At 44.0% G+C, this 18,929-nt stretch overlaps 2 protein-coding genes across 3 annotated transcripts; one reads left to right on the forward strand and one right to left on the reverse strand.

Moving 5' to 3' along the window:
- Nucleotides 1–128: 128 nt before the first annotated feature.
- Nucleotides 129–2,294, reverse strand: LOC115416595 (zinc finger BED domain-containing protein 1-like). Its single transcript, XM_030130414.1, has 4 exons — nucleotides 2,185–2,294; nucleotides 1,922–2,048; nucleotides 1,677–1,816; nucleotides 129–1,604 (listed from the first exon to the last, which is right to left on the reverse strand). The coding sequence occupies exons 1-4, from the start codon at nucleotides 2,251–2,253 to the stop codon at nucleotides 1,242–1,244; spliced, it is 699 nt and encodes a 232-aa protein (XP_029986274.1). The 5' UTR covers nucleotides 2,254–2,294; the 3' UTR covers nucleotides 129–1,241.
- A 61-nt stretch (nucleotides 2,295–2,355) lies between these two features.
- On the forward strand, nucleotides 2,356–18,714 carry nags (N-acetylglutamate synthase). 2 transcript variants are annotated; one of them, XM_030130420.1, is made up of 8 exons: nucleotides 2,356–2,961; nucleotides 5,097–5,374; nucleotides 6,196–6,430; nucleotides 7,275–7,455; nucleotides 11,204–11,243; nucleotides 11,515–11,646; nucleotides 12,307–12,489; nucleotides 17,297–18,714. In XM_030130420.1, the coding sequence occupies exons 1-8, from the start codon at nucleotides 2,614–2,616 to the stop codon at nucleotides 17,514–17,516; spliced, it is 1,617 nt and encodes a 538-aa protein (XP_029986280.1). In that variant the 5' UTR covers nucleotides 2,356–2,613; the 3' UTR covers nucleotides 17,517–18,714. The 2 variants fall into 2 exon arrangements, with proteins under 2 accessions (XP_029986280.1, XP_029986281.1); XM_030130421.1 differs by having other exon boundaries at nucleotides 6,217–6,430.
- The last annotated feature ends 215 nt before the right edge of the window (nucleotides 18,715–18,929 follow it).

The following is an 18,929-nucleotide window of genomic DNA, read 5'->3' on the forward strand; positions in this document are numbered from 1 at the left end:
TTTATATTGTGTTATTTCATATCTTCATTTAAATTTAAAATATCTTTGATATTTTTAGATACAGTCAATAAATAATGTGAACATGGATCATAACATGAAAATCTAAGTGAACATGTTGTGAATGAGGATGCTTGTGGACTGGGATTTTTTTTTTTTTTTTTTTTACAAATTTTGATTCAAAAAAATAAGCCTTTCCAAAGTTTTGGCCTTCAGCCGATTTCGCTTTTTTGATGCAATTTCTCCGGCTTTAGAAAATAATCGTTCACATGGCACCGAGGAGGCTGGTGTGCAAAGAAACTGTAAAGAGAGCTGAAACAGGTGAGGGTAATTTCTTCTTTGACTGTCCCAGTATTTCAGTGGATCACTGGAATGGGGGATGTTGCCTTCTGACATGTATCTCTGGACCTCAATTATTGCATCTGCTCTGGTGCTGGTGGTTTGCCTGCTGACTTCATTGTCCAGATATTGCCACAGGTTGTCTACGAAACAACAGATGGGTATTTTAGTACATGATTTGCAAACAATTAAATGAACAAATAAACAGATAAGGCTGAATAACATGCCTGAAGTTGTTGCCGAGGAAGGTCCAGGCTGTGGCTCGGTTGATGTGTGGCCCATTAAAGCAGCACATTCAGCTCTCAGTCTCCTTATTGCTTCGCTACATTTGTTGGAACTTCGGAAACCGAGTGATTTAAATCTTGGGTCAAGAAGTGTTGATAGTGTCAACACAGTCAGTGACTCCAGATTGGAAGCAGTGTCAGTGACACCACGCCTAAGGTGTTCATGTAGTTGTATTGCGTCAGGTGTGTGCAAATTTGAAGCATTATGCTCAAGTGCATGATAAAGCATTTTCATCATGGGGATGACCTTTGACCCAGAAACTCTCTTCTCTTCTGACAACTCCACTGTGGCCTGATAGAAAGGAGCAAGCACAAGCAGTGTCTCTGCTCTGACTGTGCACTCGTCTGCCATCAGTGGAGTAATGTTAGTGCTGAGCGAGGAAGAGGTACCCACACTGGTTCCTTCTCATCATGTAGCCTTGATAGCATCTGAGATGTGCTGCTCCAGCGTGTTGGTACCTCATTGATGAGTTTTAGGGTTGGCCGTCCCATCTGTTGCTGCACTTGAGCGAGCTTCTCTTTTGCTGTAGTGCTTGATCTAAAGTAGGAAACAATTTGCCTGGATTTGTTTCTTATTGCTGTAAGTGTTGGTATTTGATCACATGACTTTTTACTAATAAATTAAGAGTATGTGCGATGCAGATTGAATGGCGGATGTTCAGGCTTCTTGTTGATGCTATCATGTTTGGCGCTGCATCGGTCACTAGACACTTTACCAGTTATGGCCCAGTCATCCATCATGCCCATTTTGACTTGGGCCATATTGTCAGCAGTGTGACTTTGTGGAAAGTGCTGCACTCCTAACACAGATGGACACAACTGCATATTTTCATTAATGTAGTGACAGGTAAGAGCCGAGTAAGCCTCCATGTTCACAGATGTCCACATGTCAGCTGTAGTACTCACTGCCACAGCTTGCTGTACTTCCCTTCTCACTCGGTCCTGTTCCTCTCCATATTTTTGAGCAACCATTTCTTTCACAGTCTGAAAATAAAACCAAGTTTTAAAAGAAAATCAATATATTGAAATTATTCCCTAGACATTTGCTGTACAAACCTTTCTGGTTGGCAAAACATATGAAGGCTCAAGGACCTGAAGGAGTTCCCTGAATCCCTCGCCTTCCACAATGCTGAGAGGTCGGCAGTCCTTTAAGACAAAATTCAGTACAGCCTCGTCCAAGATCTGTTTCCTGGAGGCTTGGTGGTAAAAAAAAAAAAAAAATGAAGTAATACAAACATAATATGCATAAATTACCAATACAGTGACCACAGAGAAGTTGTAAAATGCCTGTATAGGCCTACCTGTGTTCATTCCTGGTGCAGGCCGGTTTGTGTCCTCATTTTCATGAAGTGCTCTGTAGTGCCTGAGCAGTGAAGATGTGCTTCTGTTTGTGTGTGATAGTTCTGTTTGACAGATGCCACATTTAACCTGCAGTAAAATGAAATAAATAAATAAAACTTACTTTAATTCACTGAATTAATGGTAACTTTGAAATGGATTTTAATTCTGACAGATCCAGTGGAAACTGAGGATCAGGATGAAACAAAGAGATACAAACAAATACCTTCGTTGGCGAAATAAGATCAAAGTGATCCCACACGGCCGAAACCTTTCTTTTCCTGTTGGGCTCCATAGTGACAAGATAGAGGGGGGGGAAGAAGAAGAAAAAAAAAAAAAAAAAGGCGCTTCAAAATGTTGGCAGTCGTTTGGGATACATCCCGGTGACAGATGCGCTTCCCTTTAAACACAGTTTGGCGCCACAGTGACACAGCAACTGTATCGGTCACGTGACTTTCTTAAAGCGATATGCGCACCGACACGGGGTTTCGCTCTATGAGCTCGACACACACACCGACGCGTCGGTGTTGCTGGACCCATCATTAGTGCCGACGCAGCAGCCGCCGTCAACCCGGGACCATGTGTCGGTAGAGCGGCTGTCTGTCTCAGTCGGTGTCGGTCAGTCCGCAGCCCTCTAAGTCGGTCTGCCGGCGGCATGGCCAAGGTGCACCGCGGCTCCTCCGGCTGTCGGGCCGTGGTGATGGCCGGGAAGTACCTGTCGAGCTCCGGTCGGCAGCAGCGGAAAGTGTTCGGTCCTCAGCGGCGGATGGGGAGCTCCGGCGCGGCCGGCGTAACAGGAAAAGCCGCGGCTTCGGCCCAGCTGGACCAACCGGGGTTCTTCTCCGCCGCAGACCGACACGTGCTGGCCAACCGGAACCTGATCTACCGGGACGTGAAAGCGTTTCTGAATGAAGTAGGAGGAGACCCCCGGGAGGCCCGCTACTGGCTGACCCAGTTCCAGAGGGCGTCTTCGGCTCAGGCCTCTGCCTTCGCCGTGCTGGAGGTAAACCGGATACGGGTTAGGGTTCGAGCTGGGCGGGAGTACCGGCGGCTCGGTTTGGATGTCAGATGTGTTCAAGATGGTAACAGTAACGATTGTATGAGAAGTGGGAAATGTCCCACAGTTAGTGAAGGTAACACAGATGTAAACACATGGAGAGCAGAATGCGCATGTGTGTTTCAGCTAAACTAACACCACTGACAGGAAGTGAGTGTTTGAGCTAAGCTAACACTACCGACAGGAAGTGTCTGTTTGAGCTAAGCTAACACTACCGACAGGAAGTGTGTGTTTGAGCTAAGCTAACACTACCGACAGGAAGTGTCTGTTTGAGCTAAGCTAACACTACCGACAGGAAGTGTGTGTTTGAGCTAAGCTAACACTACCGACAGGAAGTGTCTGTTTGAGCTAAGCTAACATTACCGACAGGAAGTGTGTGTTGAATACGAAAATATGAACAAGAAGACAAGTCCTGTATTTCTGAATGGGAAGAGTTGTATTAACAGAAACAAACTGAGACCATTTACCAGTGTCCCTGTCACCTGTGTCCCTGTCACCTGTGTCCATGCCACCAGTGTCCCTGTCACCTGTGTCCCTGTCACCTGTGTCCATGCCACCTGTGTCCCTGTCACCTGTGTCCATTGCACCAGTGTCCATGCCACCAGTGTCCCTGTCACCTGTGTCCCTGTCACTTGTGTCCATGCCACCTGTGTCCCTGTCACCTGTGTCCATTGCACCAGTGTCCATGCCACCAGTGTCTCTGTCACCTGTGTCCCTGTCACCTGTGTCCATGCCACCTGTGTCCCTGTCACCTGTGTCCATGCCACCTGTGTCCCTGTCACCTGTGTCCATGCCACCTGTGTCCCTGTCACCTGTGTCCATGTCACCTGTGTCCATCCAAACACAGCCAAGGAAATTCCCACATGCTTGACACTTCATAACCTTAAAGCCTCAGTCACAAATGCCATTACGAACATTTATGAACATGTTTAAATGATTTATGGACCATTTGGTATGAACTTCTGAAGGCGTTTGGTTTAGGGTTCAGCTTTGCCTTGTTGTGGTTTTTATGGACGCTCCTGTCCTTGTTGTTTGTGTGGACGCTCCTGTCTTCTTGTGGTTTGTGTGGACGCTCCTCCCAGACCTTCATTCTGATGGCAGCAGGTTTTCTTTCTAAATTTTCCTTGTCCTTTTCAGTCGTACTGGTGTGAGCGGCCCTTGGCACTAACACTACTCCAGACTAAGACATGCCTGGCCCATTGCTGGAACAGTTTGGAGGATGCTTTTTTTTCTTTGGTCCCCCCCCTTCCCAAAAAACAACCTCAGTATAGTTGAGGTCTTAGATCCCACATAGTTTGAAGAGCTCCACAGTTCCTGTAGACATGGTTCACATAGGCTTCCTTTTGGTTCAGTGAACGTTACAGCTGCATTAGTGTTGGTTTGACAGAAGGTCTCCTCAGTCTTCTGGAATTCTCTGGTTTTATCAGAACTCTGTTGTTCTTTTATTCACACATCTGCACAAACCTGAGCAGAATGCTTCACTGCATGTGTGGACGGCCACATGGTCAGGGGTGGTTCTGGCCTCCAGGGCTCAACTGCCAGTCCACATGCACACATTTGGACAAGATGGGACTTCAGTTCCCATGGTTGTTGTAGATATCGATGTCATCAGAAGGATCAGAAAGCCCAGTGTTCAGCTTTGATCTGAACTCTTGTCTTTTCCACCCTTCCTTCACCCTTCCTTTAATGGTCTCAGACAAACAGGACCTCTCTGGGGGTCCTGGTTCAGACTTGCCCATAAAGGACCAGACCGTTCCCTGATGCTGCCTTTATCCTGAGTAATGGTTGTTAGCTTGTTTCAAGTCACTCCTCCTAAATCATCTGTCACATCTGTTTCTGGACTGAGTTGAGTCATGGACCAATGATGTCATTATGTCGTGGACAACAAACTACAGTATCAGACAAAACACCAAACAGATAATGTTCACACTGTCTACAACGAAATATAAGTGGATGAGCCTTTGAATATTGTTGTTTTCTGTAAATTTGACTGATGGACTTCCTGTCTTTGTGTTTGTCCATCTTGGTGTCCTGGGGTCCGTCCTGGGGTTCATCCTTGGGTCTGTCCTGGGTCCATCCAGGTGGACAGTTCAGTGTTTGCCAGCAGGGATGCCGTCCAGAGCCTGGCCTTCGGACTGTCCTTCCTCCAGCGGATGGATATGAAGCCGGTGGTGGTGATGGGCTGGTCCGAGGGGGAAGAGGAGGGGTGCGGGGTTCCTGCCGATGCAACGCCTGGCTCTAGATGCACCCGGGGACTGGTGGGGCGGAGCCAGAAGCTGACGGAGGCGCTCCAACAGCACTCTGCCACCGTCCTGCCCTTCTTCTCAGCTGAATCGGTGTTGTTGCAGCATGGGAGCAGGTGAGGCCACACCCACTGGGTCTGAGATTTACTGACAGTTTACTTCAAATTTACTGAAGAGTTCTCATTTTAAAAGTGTAAAAAGAGGAAGTAGATATTCAACACTAAGGCTGGGATAAAGGAAAACACACTGATAAAGGGTTAGGAGCAAATAAGGGACCTTATGGGACATGTCAGTAATAAAGGACAGTCAAAGACGTCCAGTGTTGGGTTGTTTTTATGGATGAGACGGAGGACGCATCAGTCCACACCAGTACTCCTCAGTCCGCACCAGGACTCCTCAGTCCACAGTCCTGCTGTGGACGTGGCTGACCCTGGACGCTGCTTTCCATTGACTAAAAATGCTTCATTTGAAACAGTATCAGTGAAACTGGAGCGTAGCAGGTCAGTCAGACCCAGATGAACAGCAGGAAGGGCACATTTACAATAACTGTTCACAGGAAGTGACCCAAATGTCTGTGGTCAGATTTATCATGTAAAGCATTAATGACAGATTCTAGAATAATTAAAATGAATGAAAATGAAGCTGTGACCCACTGGAACAATGATCAGTACACTGTGTGTTCTCTGTGACCTGCAATCTGTATGAGCAGATAGAGTGAAAATTCTACTGTTCTGCTGGTGACATGTTGAATATAGAATAGAATAGAATAGAATAGAGTAGAGTAGAATGGAGTAAGTACAACAGTCTCCTTTGCACTGACTCGTTGGTTAAAGCTGAAGTGTTTTTACAGTTGTTTGTTTTTCAGTTTGTGGATACTGCTGGAACCTGTATGTTTACCTATGGGATGAATGAAGTATCTGTCTGTCTGTTCCTCCAGCGCCCCTCCCTGTTCCTCCGGTGCCCCTCCCTCCATCTGTGTGGACGTGCCCCTCCTCCAGTGGGCTCTGGACTGTGGGCTGATCCCAGTTCTGTGTCCTATAGGCAGAGATGAACAGCAGCGCTCTGTGTGTTTGGACTGCACTGAAGTGACCGCAGCTGTGTCCAGAGTCCTGCAACCACACAAGGTCATGTACCTGACCAGGACTGGAGGACTGCATTGTCCACAGAACAAGGTTAAAAATAAATAAATAAATAAATAAACACACACACACACACACACACACGGACATTCAGTGTCAGCTTTAGGGGGATTCATATGTTCTCATCTGGAGTCTGGAATGTTCTCTGTTCAACCAGACAGGGTTAGGGTTAGGGTAAGAGTTAGTTTAGGGTTAGGGTTAGTTTAGGGTTCTACAGTAGATCAGCTCAGTTTTGTCTGGTTCCATCACTGATCAGAATACATTTGAATGTTGTCTGAAATAAACTCTGTGCAGCTTCTGTAGTCCTGCTTCTGTGACTCCAGCAGCTTGCTTTATTTATTCATTCATTCATTCATTCAATTTAATTTTATTTTATGTGTTTGTGTTTATTATATAGTTCCATAGATGGAAGTGAAACTTTTGACCAGTAGTGTACTTCAGTCCAGATGGATGAACTCTGCAGCAGTGGTGTTAGAAACCACAACAACACCGTCCAGAGTTCAGCCTGACTTTAACTCTGCAAACACACCCTAACCCTATAACCATAACCCTAACCCTAAACGAACCCTAACATTAAAATTTACTCTAATCCTAATCCCAACCCTCTAACCCTAACCCCCTAACCCAAATCCTAACCCCTAACCCTAACCCTGACTTTAACTCTGCAAACACACCCTAACCCTTAACACTAACCCTGACTTTAACTCTGCAAACACACCCTAACCCCTAACCGTAATCCTAACCCTTAACACTAACCCTAACCCTAACTCAAAGCACACAGTTTTTGGAGGAATGTATTCAAATGAGTGTCATCACCATTTAACCCATTCCACTGGTGTTCAACTGGATCGAACAGACTGTGTATTTGTTTGCTCAGGTCTTAGGGATGGTGTCGTTGCCTAGCGACCTGCCCCTTCTGTCCATGGCGTCGTGGCTGAGCGCACGAGAGCGCCGCCGAGTCACCTCCATCGCAACTCTGCTCAACCACCTGCCCAGCGAGTCATCTGCAGTGATCACATCTGCAGACACACTACTGACCGAACTGTTCAGCCACAGAGGTAAGGACTGGGACTAGGATTTAGGACTAGGACTAGGGTTAGGGTTAGTCTGCAGTGATCACATCTGCAGACACACTACTGACCGAACTGTTCAGCCACAGAGGTAAGGACTGGGACTAGGACTTAGGACTAGGACTAGGGTTAGGTTTAGTCTGCAGTGATCACATCTGCAGACACACTACTGACCGAACTGTTCAGCCACAGAGGTAAGGACCGGGACTGGGACTGGGACTAGGACTAGGGTTAGGGTTAGTCTGCAGTGATCACATCTGCAGACACACTACTGACCAAACTGTTCAGCCACAGAGGTAAGGACTAGGACTAGGGTTAGGGTTAGTCTGCAGTGGTCACATCTGCAGACACACTACTGATTGAACTGTTCAGCCACAGAGGTTAGGACTGGGACTAGGGTTAGGACTAGGGTCAGGGTTAGTCTGCAGTGATCACATCTGCAGACACATTACTGACCGAGCTGTTCAGCCACAGGGGTAAGGACTAGGACTAGGGTTAGGGTTAGTCTGCAGTGATCACATCTGCAGACACACTACTGACCGAACTGTTCAGCCACAGAGGTAAGGACTAGGACTAGGGTTAGGGTTAGTCTGCAGTGGTCACATCTGCAGACACACTACTGACCGAACTGTTCAGCCACAGAGATTAGGACTGGGACTAGGGTCAGGGTTCGTCTGCAGTGATCACATCTGCAGACACACTACTGACCGTGCTGTTCAGCCACAGAGGTAAGGACTAGGACTGGGACTGGGACTAGGGTTAGGGTTAGTCTGCAGTGATCACATCTGCAGACACACTACTGACCGAACTTTTCAGCCACAGAGGTAAGGACTGGGACTAGGACTAGGGTTAGGTTTAGGACTAGGACTGGGGTTAGAGTTAGGACTAGGACTAGGGTTAGGGTTAGAGTCCTGACAGTTTGGTAAGGTTTTTATCTTCTTTAGTTTTTCTGACGTTTGTTGAACACTTAGAATCAGTCTAAATGTTATTTATTGTTAATTCAATCCCATGCGTGTCCAGAGTCCATTTGTGCCACTGCTACAGTTGAGGACAATATTATTAGCCCCCCTATGAAATTTAAAGTTTCTTCAAGATTTTCCTAAGTACTTTTTTTAACAGAGCAAGGAATTTTCAACATAGCATTTCTGAACATACAACAACATACAACTTTAGAAGGCACAAATTATTTCTATTTGCACACCAAAACAGCATTATTTAGAAAAAAAACTAAAATAACCAGGGACATTATTATCAGCCCCCTTTAAGAAATGACCATTTATGAAGTCATGGCACAAACCACTTTTGTGCAATGATGTGCTGTAACTTCACAGGTGATGTGTTTAAAAGTGATCAGGTGAATCAAGTGATTTCACTGAACATCTAAGTTCAAACATGGTCTAAAAGCCTCAGTATGGCTCATTGAGCTGTCAGCTGAGAAAGCACCATGCCCAAAACTAGAGAAATCCGTTTGGACCCGAGAAAAAGGATTATTGATGCAGACAAAGCAGGAGAGGGATGCACAAAGCAATCCAAGCATTTCCAAGTGTCAAGAACTGGAGTGAGAAGTAGAATCCAGAAATTCAAAAACAGCCACACAGTACAGAACAAGCCTTGCAGAGGTAGGAAGTGAAAGATTTCAAAGACCCTGGAAAGAACACTAGTGAGAGATGGGTCTAAAGAGCCCAGAACAACTGCCAAGACACTGGTGAAGGACTTGGCCACATCAGGAATCCTAGTCTCTAAGAAGACAGTCACTAGAGCTCTGAACTGGAATGGACTGAGAGGACGCAGACCAAGAAAAAGTCCACTGTTGAAGAAGAGACACCTTTAAGCCAGACTTAAATCTGCTCAGGACAACCTGGAGAAACCTTCTGCATACTGGAAGTGTGTCCTATGGTCTGATGAGACCAAACTAGAGCTCTGTGGCCATAGAGGCAGCGTTTATGTTTGGAGAAAAAAGGCGGAGGCATAGAACCCAAAGAACAGCGTCCCTACAGTGGAACATGGTGGTGGGAGTTTTGTGTTGTGGGGATGCTATAGTGCATCTGGAACTAGAAATCTGGCCAAGGTGGAAGGGTCATGAACAAAGAAAGATGTGGAGATTCTGACAGAAAACCTTCAGCAGTCAGCAGTAACACTGGGTCTGGGTCACTGCTTCATCTTCCAATATGACAACAATCCAAAACATACATCTCTGTTGGTGAAGAGCTATCTTCAGAAGACCAAAGTGAATGGAACTGAGTGGCCTGCACAGAGCCCGGACTTTAATCCCATTGAAAATATTGGGGGTGACCTAAAAAAGGACATCCATGCCAGAAGGCCACCAAATTAGATTAGATTAGATTAGATTCAACTTTATTGTCATTACTCAGTATACAGGGTAACGAAATGCAGTTAGCATCCAATCAGAAGTGCAAAACAGCAGAGTCAAATCTGGAGGAGCTGGAAAGATTTGCCAAAGAAGAATGGGCTGGGATTCCTCAAAAAAAGTGTCAGAGACTTGTAATAAAAAAATACTATGACTGCAGGCTGTTATCCAGCAAAAAGGAAACACAACTGACTATTAGGATCAGGGGGATAATAATTTTGACCCTGGTACTTTTTGTTTTTTGTGGAATATTTTCATTTCTGTGTGCAAACTAAAATCATGTAAGCATCCAAAATAAAACTAGGATGTCTAAAAAAGCTGTGTTAAAAATGTGTTGCTCTGTGTAAAAGCACTCAGGAAATACCTTTAAAACAATGACATTTTTGTAGGGGGGCTAATAATTTAGTCCTCCACTGTAAAACTTGGGCCTTAACCCTAACTGTAACAGTGGTGCTTTTTTTCTCCACTCTAGTTTGGTGAATAATATTCAGATGTTCCAGCTGTTTTTTCAGCTCTTCTATGGTTTAATCATGTTTGTAAACTCACTGAATGTCCGTCTCACTCCACTCTGTTTTGTGGCACTGGAGGCAAGGAGGGTGAAGTGTCTTGCCCAAGGACTAACTAGGACAGAGCAGGATTCGAACCACCAACCCTTTGGTTATTGGACAACCCGCTCTACCACCTGAGCCACAGCCGGATTATATATATATATTTTAACAGTTGTGTAGTTTATTTGTTTTATATATTTTTTAGCAGTTGTGTAGTTTATATATATATGTATGTATATTTATTGATTTATTTATTTATTTATTTAACAGATGTGTAGTTTAATCAAACTAAACCTGTGGTCCCAGTTGGGGTCAATATAGAACAGGCTCCTCCTCCTTATTCCACTCTCCACCAACCATAACGGTCCTTCTGCACATGCTCATTCACTCTTTCCATATACTACTGAAGATGACCCCTCCCTTTGTATTTTGTATTTTTTCCAGCAGTTGTGGACATGAATGAAAACACAAAGTAATCTAGTAAATCTGTCACTTTCACTTCCAGGAAAATATCAATAACTTTAACATCTACTGTCACAAACTCAACTCAAAATTAACAGCACACCAGTCGACGGGTTAGGGTCAGGGGTAGGGTTAGGGTCAAAAGAGTCTGAACAAGGAGCAGACCCTAACCCTAACCCTCACAGATCAGTCACACCAGTATTCACATGTGGATTAACAGATGTCTAATTTCACCGACTTCCTTGTTTGTTCCCTTTATGTCCTGGAAACCCAGAGAACACATGTACGCTGGTCCATGTGTCCACTGGTCCATGTGTCCACTGGTCCATGTGTCTCATCCTTGTTTCTTCTGTTTTAGGTTCTGGGACACTTTTTAAGAACAGTGACCCCATCCACCGGTGAGTCTGACCCATACAAACACAGTCAGAGGGTCTGGGGGGGTGAACTACAGTCAGAGGGTCTTGGGGGTGGGGGGGGGTGGGGGTCTCTTGTTTTTTACCATCCTTATTTTTCTTAAAACTGTAAAGTAGAGTGTTTCACACAGGGAATGCAACCCAGCCCTAACCCTACCCCTGTGACCCCCCCAACCCTACCCCTGTGAACCCCCCCCCCCCCCCCCCCCCAACACCCCAAACTCTACCCCTGACCCCCCCTCCTGTGTGTGTGCAGGTACAGTTCTCTGGATAGGATCGATGTGCAGCGTCTCCTTCTGCTCATAAACCAGTCGTTCGATAAAACGCTCAGACACGATTACATCGACTCTCTGAAAGGACGACTGTATTGCATCTACCTGTCTGAAGGGTTAGTACAACATCTGAAGGGTATGTACAAGTACAACATCTGAAGGGTATGTACAATTACAACATCTAAAGGGTTAGTACAATTACAACATCTGAAGGGTTAGTACAAGTACAACATCTGAAGGGTTAGTACAAGCACAGCATGGTTTTCAAATCAAAAACAAACCCTTTATCCAGACTGAAGGTGTTCACATATGTGGATCGAACATCCTCCTACTCTACACAGGTGTGTCTTTGTGTTCTGTTCACCACATGAATGTGTTCACAGTGGGTTAGGGTTCATGCCTTCATATGGTGTAATCCTAACCCATATGACACTTATTGATGCATTTACCTGGAATACACTGGACTGCAGTCAAAGCCTGGGCTCCACTCACCGGCCTCTAAGCCCAACCTTCATCAGTATCTCATATATATATATATATATATATATATATATATACATACACATATATATATATATATATATATATATATATATATATATATATATATATATATATGTGTATGTGTATGTGTATGTATATATATATATATATATATATATATATATATATATATATATATATACATATATATGTTGTGACTGTGTGTCCTGGTGTGTATATATCTGTATATATATATGTGTGTATATTTTGTAACTGTGCGTCCTGGTCCACAGCTACAGTGCCGCTGCCATCGTCACCCTGGAGCCGGTCCATGGTGGGACCCCGTACCTGGATAAGTTTGTGGTGAGCAGCAGTAAGCAGGGCCAGGGCACCAGCCACCTCCTGTGGGAGCGCATCCGCCAGGACCTGGGCCGGCTCTTCTGGAGGTCCAGGGCCAACAACAGGATCAACCCCTGGTATGTCAAAGACCAACCAGTCCAACTACCAGCCCAAAGCAGCAGGCCCCCCCACCAGTCCAACTACCAGCCCAAAGCAGCAGGCCCCCCCACCAGTCCAACTACCAGCCCAAAGCAGCAGGCCCCCCCACCAGTCCAACTACCAGCCCAAAGCAGCAGGCCCCCCCACCAGTCCAACCAGGACCGGACTGAGACTCATTTTCAGCCCTGGAGTTTCATACCTCAGACCGGCCCACTTAGAACACAACCAATTATTATTAAAATCATGGAATTCTAACCTTACATGTTAGGTCTACACACTGTTCTGCAAAGCCTTGGAATTCAGTGTTTTTCTAAAATATTTCCAATTCAGCGCAAGTAAAGGTTGCTTCACAATGTGGATTTATTTCAACAGTGAGTGCACATCCACATCTCCAACATTGTTATTCCTCACAACACAACAACAGAATCTATATTTTTGTTCTTATAAGTGTTAACATTTTTCCAACCTTTAAAATGTTTGAAATGAAATAAAAGAATATATAAAAATATTAAATTTAAAAAAATAAAATAAAATAAAATAAAGCTTGCTGCTCTTTCTAATAACTCTATCATTTTTGTATCCTCTGCAACAAAAGATTTCCATCACAACTTACTTGTGGTTTGTTCCATCTTTGCTATTGAAAACTTTTGGTATAGTGATAATAGGAGTTTGATGAGGATGATCAGAAAAAAATGTATGTATATCCTGTGACTGAGGGCGAGCAAAGTAATCAAAGCTGCCAGCAGACTCCTCTTCATCTGTGTCATTTGTGCCTAGTGGTTCAGGGTTGTGCTGCTGAGCTGCTCCTCTGTCATCAGTAGACTCTGCTCTCCCTTTCACACTTCCTCCAGTTTCCCTAGACTCTCCTGCACCTGGATCACAATAAAAAATAATATCTAGACATTTGGACTTACTGAACCAGTTCAGATCTTTACATTGGCTAAATATGCAGGCTTATTTAATATTACTTTATGCTATTGCCTTTCAGTTGTGGGCTTTGTGTATTTACTGTCTCACTGTTAATAATAAAACTAAAACAGGCCAGGACTATGGTTTGGGTCCAGACAGTGGTTTTAGTGGAACTACTGCTTGTTCACAGTCTGTTCCAACAGCTCACCTTTTCCTTCCATCCTGACAGGAACAATCCCCTCATCACTACTGGCTCCTGGCTCTGCTTCTGACACTAAAGCACAGTTTCAAAATGCTCAGAATTCTCAGCACAAATCTTCTGTTTTCAAAGCCTTGGTGTCAGTTTCATTCATGTAGTGCTGAATCATCTCAGATACCTTTCATACTGAACAGGCCTACACCATACTCTTCATTGGAGCCTATTTCTTCTAATCCTCTTCCCTCTCTGAGCAGTCCTACCTGCCCACTCTGGACTTGTGGGCTCATGGCTGCTGTCTGCTGCTGGATCTGCTTTCTGACTCTGAGGAGCTACAAGACAAAGTTTCCCAGTTCTGTGGCGTCACATCATACTATTATTTAAATGACATAACCTTATGTTCCACGCCACAATGCCACACAATTCACTGACTCCATAATTAACTAGCTTGAAAGGTGGTTTACCCAGTTCATCGTCCTCATTAGTTGTTTCCAACCAGAGGTCGTTTTTGTGAAAAAGTTGCTGATTTTGCACATTTGGCTGCGTTTGCTTCCAGAGCTTTCCTCTTTTTCATTCTTGTCTTCTCCACACCACCCTTGCTCTTTCTATTCTCCATGTTTCAAACAGTAAACACAGCTGACCATCCACAGCCTACAGAGCAAAGACAGTATGTATGCTCCACAGATACAGTACAGAGCTACTAACCGTATGCACGGACAGATTACGTTACGGTGCATCTGCTTGCTAGTAGAGGGGGTGGCAGCCCAGGAACAGCAGTTGCAGTTTATGTGATCAACCCAGTGCTATGACTAACAACCCTCCCCTAAATAAATAAATAAATAAACAGGGTGGGGAAGCAAAATTTACAATATTTTGAGGCAGGGATTGAAAGACAGTGTATGACCAATTAGTTTATTGAAAGTCATGAGAATTTATTTGCCACAAGAAAATTTCCATAATAGAAAATGTTTTTATTCTATGTGTCCTCCTTCTTTCTCAATAACTGCCTTCACACGCTTCCTGAAACTTGCGCAAGTGTTCCTCAAATATTGGGAGTGACAACTTCTCCCATTCTTCTTTAATAGTATCTTCCAGACTTTCTGGTAATAGTTTTGCTCATAGTCATTCTCTTCTTTCCATTATAAACAGTCTTTATGGACACTCCAACTATTTTTGAAATCTCCTTTGGTGTGACGAGTGCATTCAGCAAATCACACACTGACGTTTGCTTTCCTGATTACTCATATGGGCAAAAGTTTCTGAAAAGGTATGGATAATAGTGTTAGGTATGATTATGACATCAGTATATGTTTGGGTTCAAAACAACTGACGTAGTGTCTGCTGAGAAAAAACAACTAAATGTTCATGGTAAATTTTGCTTCCCCACCCTGTGTGTGTGTGTGTGTGTGTGTGTGTGTGTGTGTGTGTGTATATATATGTATATATATATATATATATATATATATATATATATATATATATATATATATATATATATAATTTTTTTTTTTTAATTTTTTTTAATGAACTCCAGCCCTCATTGCCTAAATATTATACCGGCCGCAACCGGGAGTTGTCCCGGTCCTCCCAATTTGCCAGTCCGGGCCTGAGTCCAACTACCGGCCCACACCCAAGTGTCCTGGACTGGCCTCCCACCAGTCCAACTCCTGTCCAAAGCAGCAGGTCTTGGACTGGCCCCCCCACCAGTCCAGATCAGTGACCCATTCCAGACTATGTTCATCTTGAATCTATATGAGGTTTGAAATGGTACGGCCTGAAGGGTTAGGGTGGGGCTGCTGACTCTGACTCCACCTGTTCTGTCTGGAACCACGCCCCACTAACATCAGCCACCTGCTGCCCCCCCCAGTACATTTTGGACTGAGGGAGGATACATCATTATAACACCTGTATGTGGAGGACCCAGTGGGTTATAAAGTACCCCCCCCACCACCACCACCACCTCATCTGTGTGTGTGGGGAGGTGATGCTCAACAGTAATCGCTCACACACACCATTTGTACCTGAGCCCCCCCCTCCCCCCGCCCCCCCCAGCTTTCTCGTTCCAACCACCCCCCAGTGATTTGGGTTAGTTTCCATTGTATGAACTGTGGATCAGCCCTGAGTGAAAAGGAGCTGATCACATGATCTGTGTTTGTTTTGTTTTTTGTTTTTGTTTAGTTTTTAGCTGTTGGGGTTTTTTTTTTGGGGGGGGGGGGGGTTGATGGGTTTGTAGGTTTGTTCGTATATGTTGTGTCTCGTTCCTTATGTATAAATACATGTTTATGTCAATGTATTATTTGAAATAATAAAAAAAGATATTAAAGTAGTATTAACACTGTAAATGTAGTACTACAGTAGTATTAACACTGTAAGTGAAGTACCAGAGTAGTATTAACACTGTAAGTGAAGTACCAGAGTAGTATTAACACTGTAAGTGGAGTACCAGAGTAGTATTAACACTGTCAGTGGAAGTACCAGAGTAGTATTAACACTGTAAGTGAAGTACCAGAGTAGTATTAACACTGTAAGTGGAGTACCAGAGTAGTATTAACACTGTAAGTGGAGTACCAGAGTAGTATTAACACTGTAAGTGAAGTACCTGAGTAGTATTAACACTGTCAGTGAAGTACCAGAGTAGTATTAACACTAAGTGGAGTACCAGAGTAGTATTAACACTGTAAGTGAAGTACCAGAGTAGTATTAACACTGTCAGTGAAGTACCAGAGTAGTATTAACACTGTAAGTGAAGTACCAGAGTAGTATTAACACTGTAAGTGGAGTACCAGAGTAGTATTAACACTGTAAGTGAAGTACCTGAGTAGTATTAACACTGTAAGTGGAGTACCAGAGTAGTATTAACACTGTCAGTGAAGTACCAGAGTAGTGTTAACACTAAGTGGAGTACCAGAGTAGTATTAACACTGTAAGTGAAGTACCAGAGTAGTATTGACACTGTAAGTGGAGTACCAGAGTAGTATTAACACTGTAAGTGAAGTACCAGAGTAGCGTTAACACTGTAAGCGGAGTACCAGAGTAGCGTTAACACTGTAACCGGAGTACCAAAGTAGTATTAACACTGTAAGTGTAGTATTACAGTAGTATTAACACTGTAAGTGGAGTACCAGAGTAGCATTAACACTGTAAATGGAGTACCAGAGTAGTATTAACACTGTAAGTGGAGTACCAGAGTAGTATTAACACTTTAAGTGGAGTACCAGAGTAGTATTAACACTGGCTCCTTGGTTGTCAGTGGTCTGTTGTGTTTTATATGGTAATGTCATGTCATATAAAAGGAATCTTTGCAGTATTTGTACTGTATTTGTACTCCATGTATTGTATTTGTACTCCATGTGTAGTACTTGTACTCCATGTCCTTGTGTCATGTGTGTACTGTGTGTTTTCAGGTACTTCAGTCTCGTGTGCACTGTGTGTTTTTAGGTACTTCAGTCTCGTGTGCACTGTGTGTTTTTAGGTACTTCAGTCTCATGTGTGTACTGTGTGTTTTCAGGTACTTCAGTCTCATGTGTGTACTGTGTGTTTTCAGGTACTTCAGTCTCGTGTGTACTGTGTGTTTTCAGGTACTTCAGTCTCGTGTGCACTGTGTGTTTTCAGGTACTTCAGTCTCGTGTGCACTGTGTGTTTTCAGGTACTTCAGTCTCGTGTGTACTTTGTGTTTTCAGGTACTTCAAACACTGTGATGGCAGTTTCGTTAACGGTCTGTGGACTGTCTTCTGGTTCGGACTCAACGACATCAGAGACTCCTACGATCTGGTGGAGTTCGCCAACAAACTGCCCGACTCCTTCCACTCCTCCCACTCTGACTCAGACTCCTCCTCCTCTGACTCCTCCTCCTCCGAGCAGACTCCTCTTCCTGATCCTCCTCCTGGTTCATTCAGTTGAAGCTCTGAACAGACTTTACAGAGTGGACGTCTTTAAAGGTTCCCTGGGACATGGACTGCACCACAAACACTAGAGGGTTAGGGTTACAGTCAGGGTTAGGGTTAGGGCTAACTAACTCTAGGGTTAGCCCTAACCCTAACCCTAACTGTAACCCTGCTGTTCCAGGAGGAGGCAAAAGGAAAGCTTTGTTTCTTCAGATCTGATTGGGTTTTTTTTTTTTTTTTTTCTTTCCCTCCTTCTGGAACTTTCATTTCTTTCAGCCTCAGAGTGATGAACAGATTTTACTCTGGTTTGACTTTTTCTGCTTTGAAATGTTCTCAGCTTTAACACTGGTTTGAAGAATTGGATCAGGATGGTCCAGACCGTCCCTGTTAACACTGGGTTAGGGTTAGAACTGGGTTAGGGTTAGAACTGGAGCTGTGGATGTGTGAGTGCTGGGTCTGAACACAGGATGAACCGGAGCCAACGGAGGTTTGGGTCTGGGCTCAGTACACCATCCACTGTAAAAAGTACACCAGTCCGCTGAAAAAAGTACACCAGTCCACTGCAGAAAGTACACCAGTCCACTGTAAAAAGTACGCCAGTCTTTTTGTCAGATCCTGGCTCTGCGTTCCTCCATGAACATCTGTTCTTTCATCTTTCCCAGAATGCAGTGGTCACTCATCAGCTGTTCAGTCGTACCAATCCACTGTCATGTGGGAGGTTTTTTTTCCATAAATATTCAGGATTTGGGCTTCGAACCTTTTCAGTCCAACTCATAGTTTGACCTCAAACATGTTTGTGTCCAGATGTGACAGAAGTGCTCAGAGTGAAGGATTCGACAACAGCCTGGAATGGACAGAAGACACTGGACAGAGGAGGAGAGGAGGAAAGAGGAGGAGGGACAGGCTGGAATGGACAGAAGACAAACCTGCTGCTCTATTTCTTCTCCTCTTTTCCTCCAAATAAAATCAGGTGTGAACTGAACTTTTCAGTTCCAAAGCATCAGCACAGAAACAAGAGACTGATTAGTGTGAGATGAGGACGATCCAGACCGAAAACTGAAAACTAAGACCAATCCTCCAGATGGGACTACACTGATGGAAGCACACACACACATACATACATACATATATAGATATATATTAGAGCCTGACCGATATGGGATTTTTGGGGCCGATACCGATATTGGGGGTTAAAAAAAGCAGATATCCGATATTGGCCAATAACCGATATACTGGCCAATATATGAAATAAGAACATTGATCTACACAGGATATAATAATCTCATATAAGATAATTGTGGACAGGTGGATTAACAGTTGCATAAATCTGTGTTTATCTCACAAATATAATTTACACAACTTTCAAATGCAAACTATGCAATCACAAAAACAATTAGAGTAAAAAATATTACTTACCACACAATTCTGT

Source organism: Sphaeramia orbicularis, unplaced genomic scaffold (assembly GCF_902148855.1).
Source record: "Sphaeramia orbicularis unplaced genomic scaffold, fSphaOr1.1, whole genome shotgun sequence".
Taxonomy (NCBI): Eukaryota; Metazoa; Chordata; class Actinopteri; order Kurtiformes; family Apogonidae; genus Sphaeramia; species Sphaeramia orbicularis.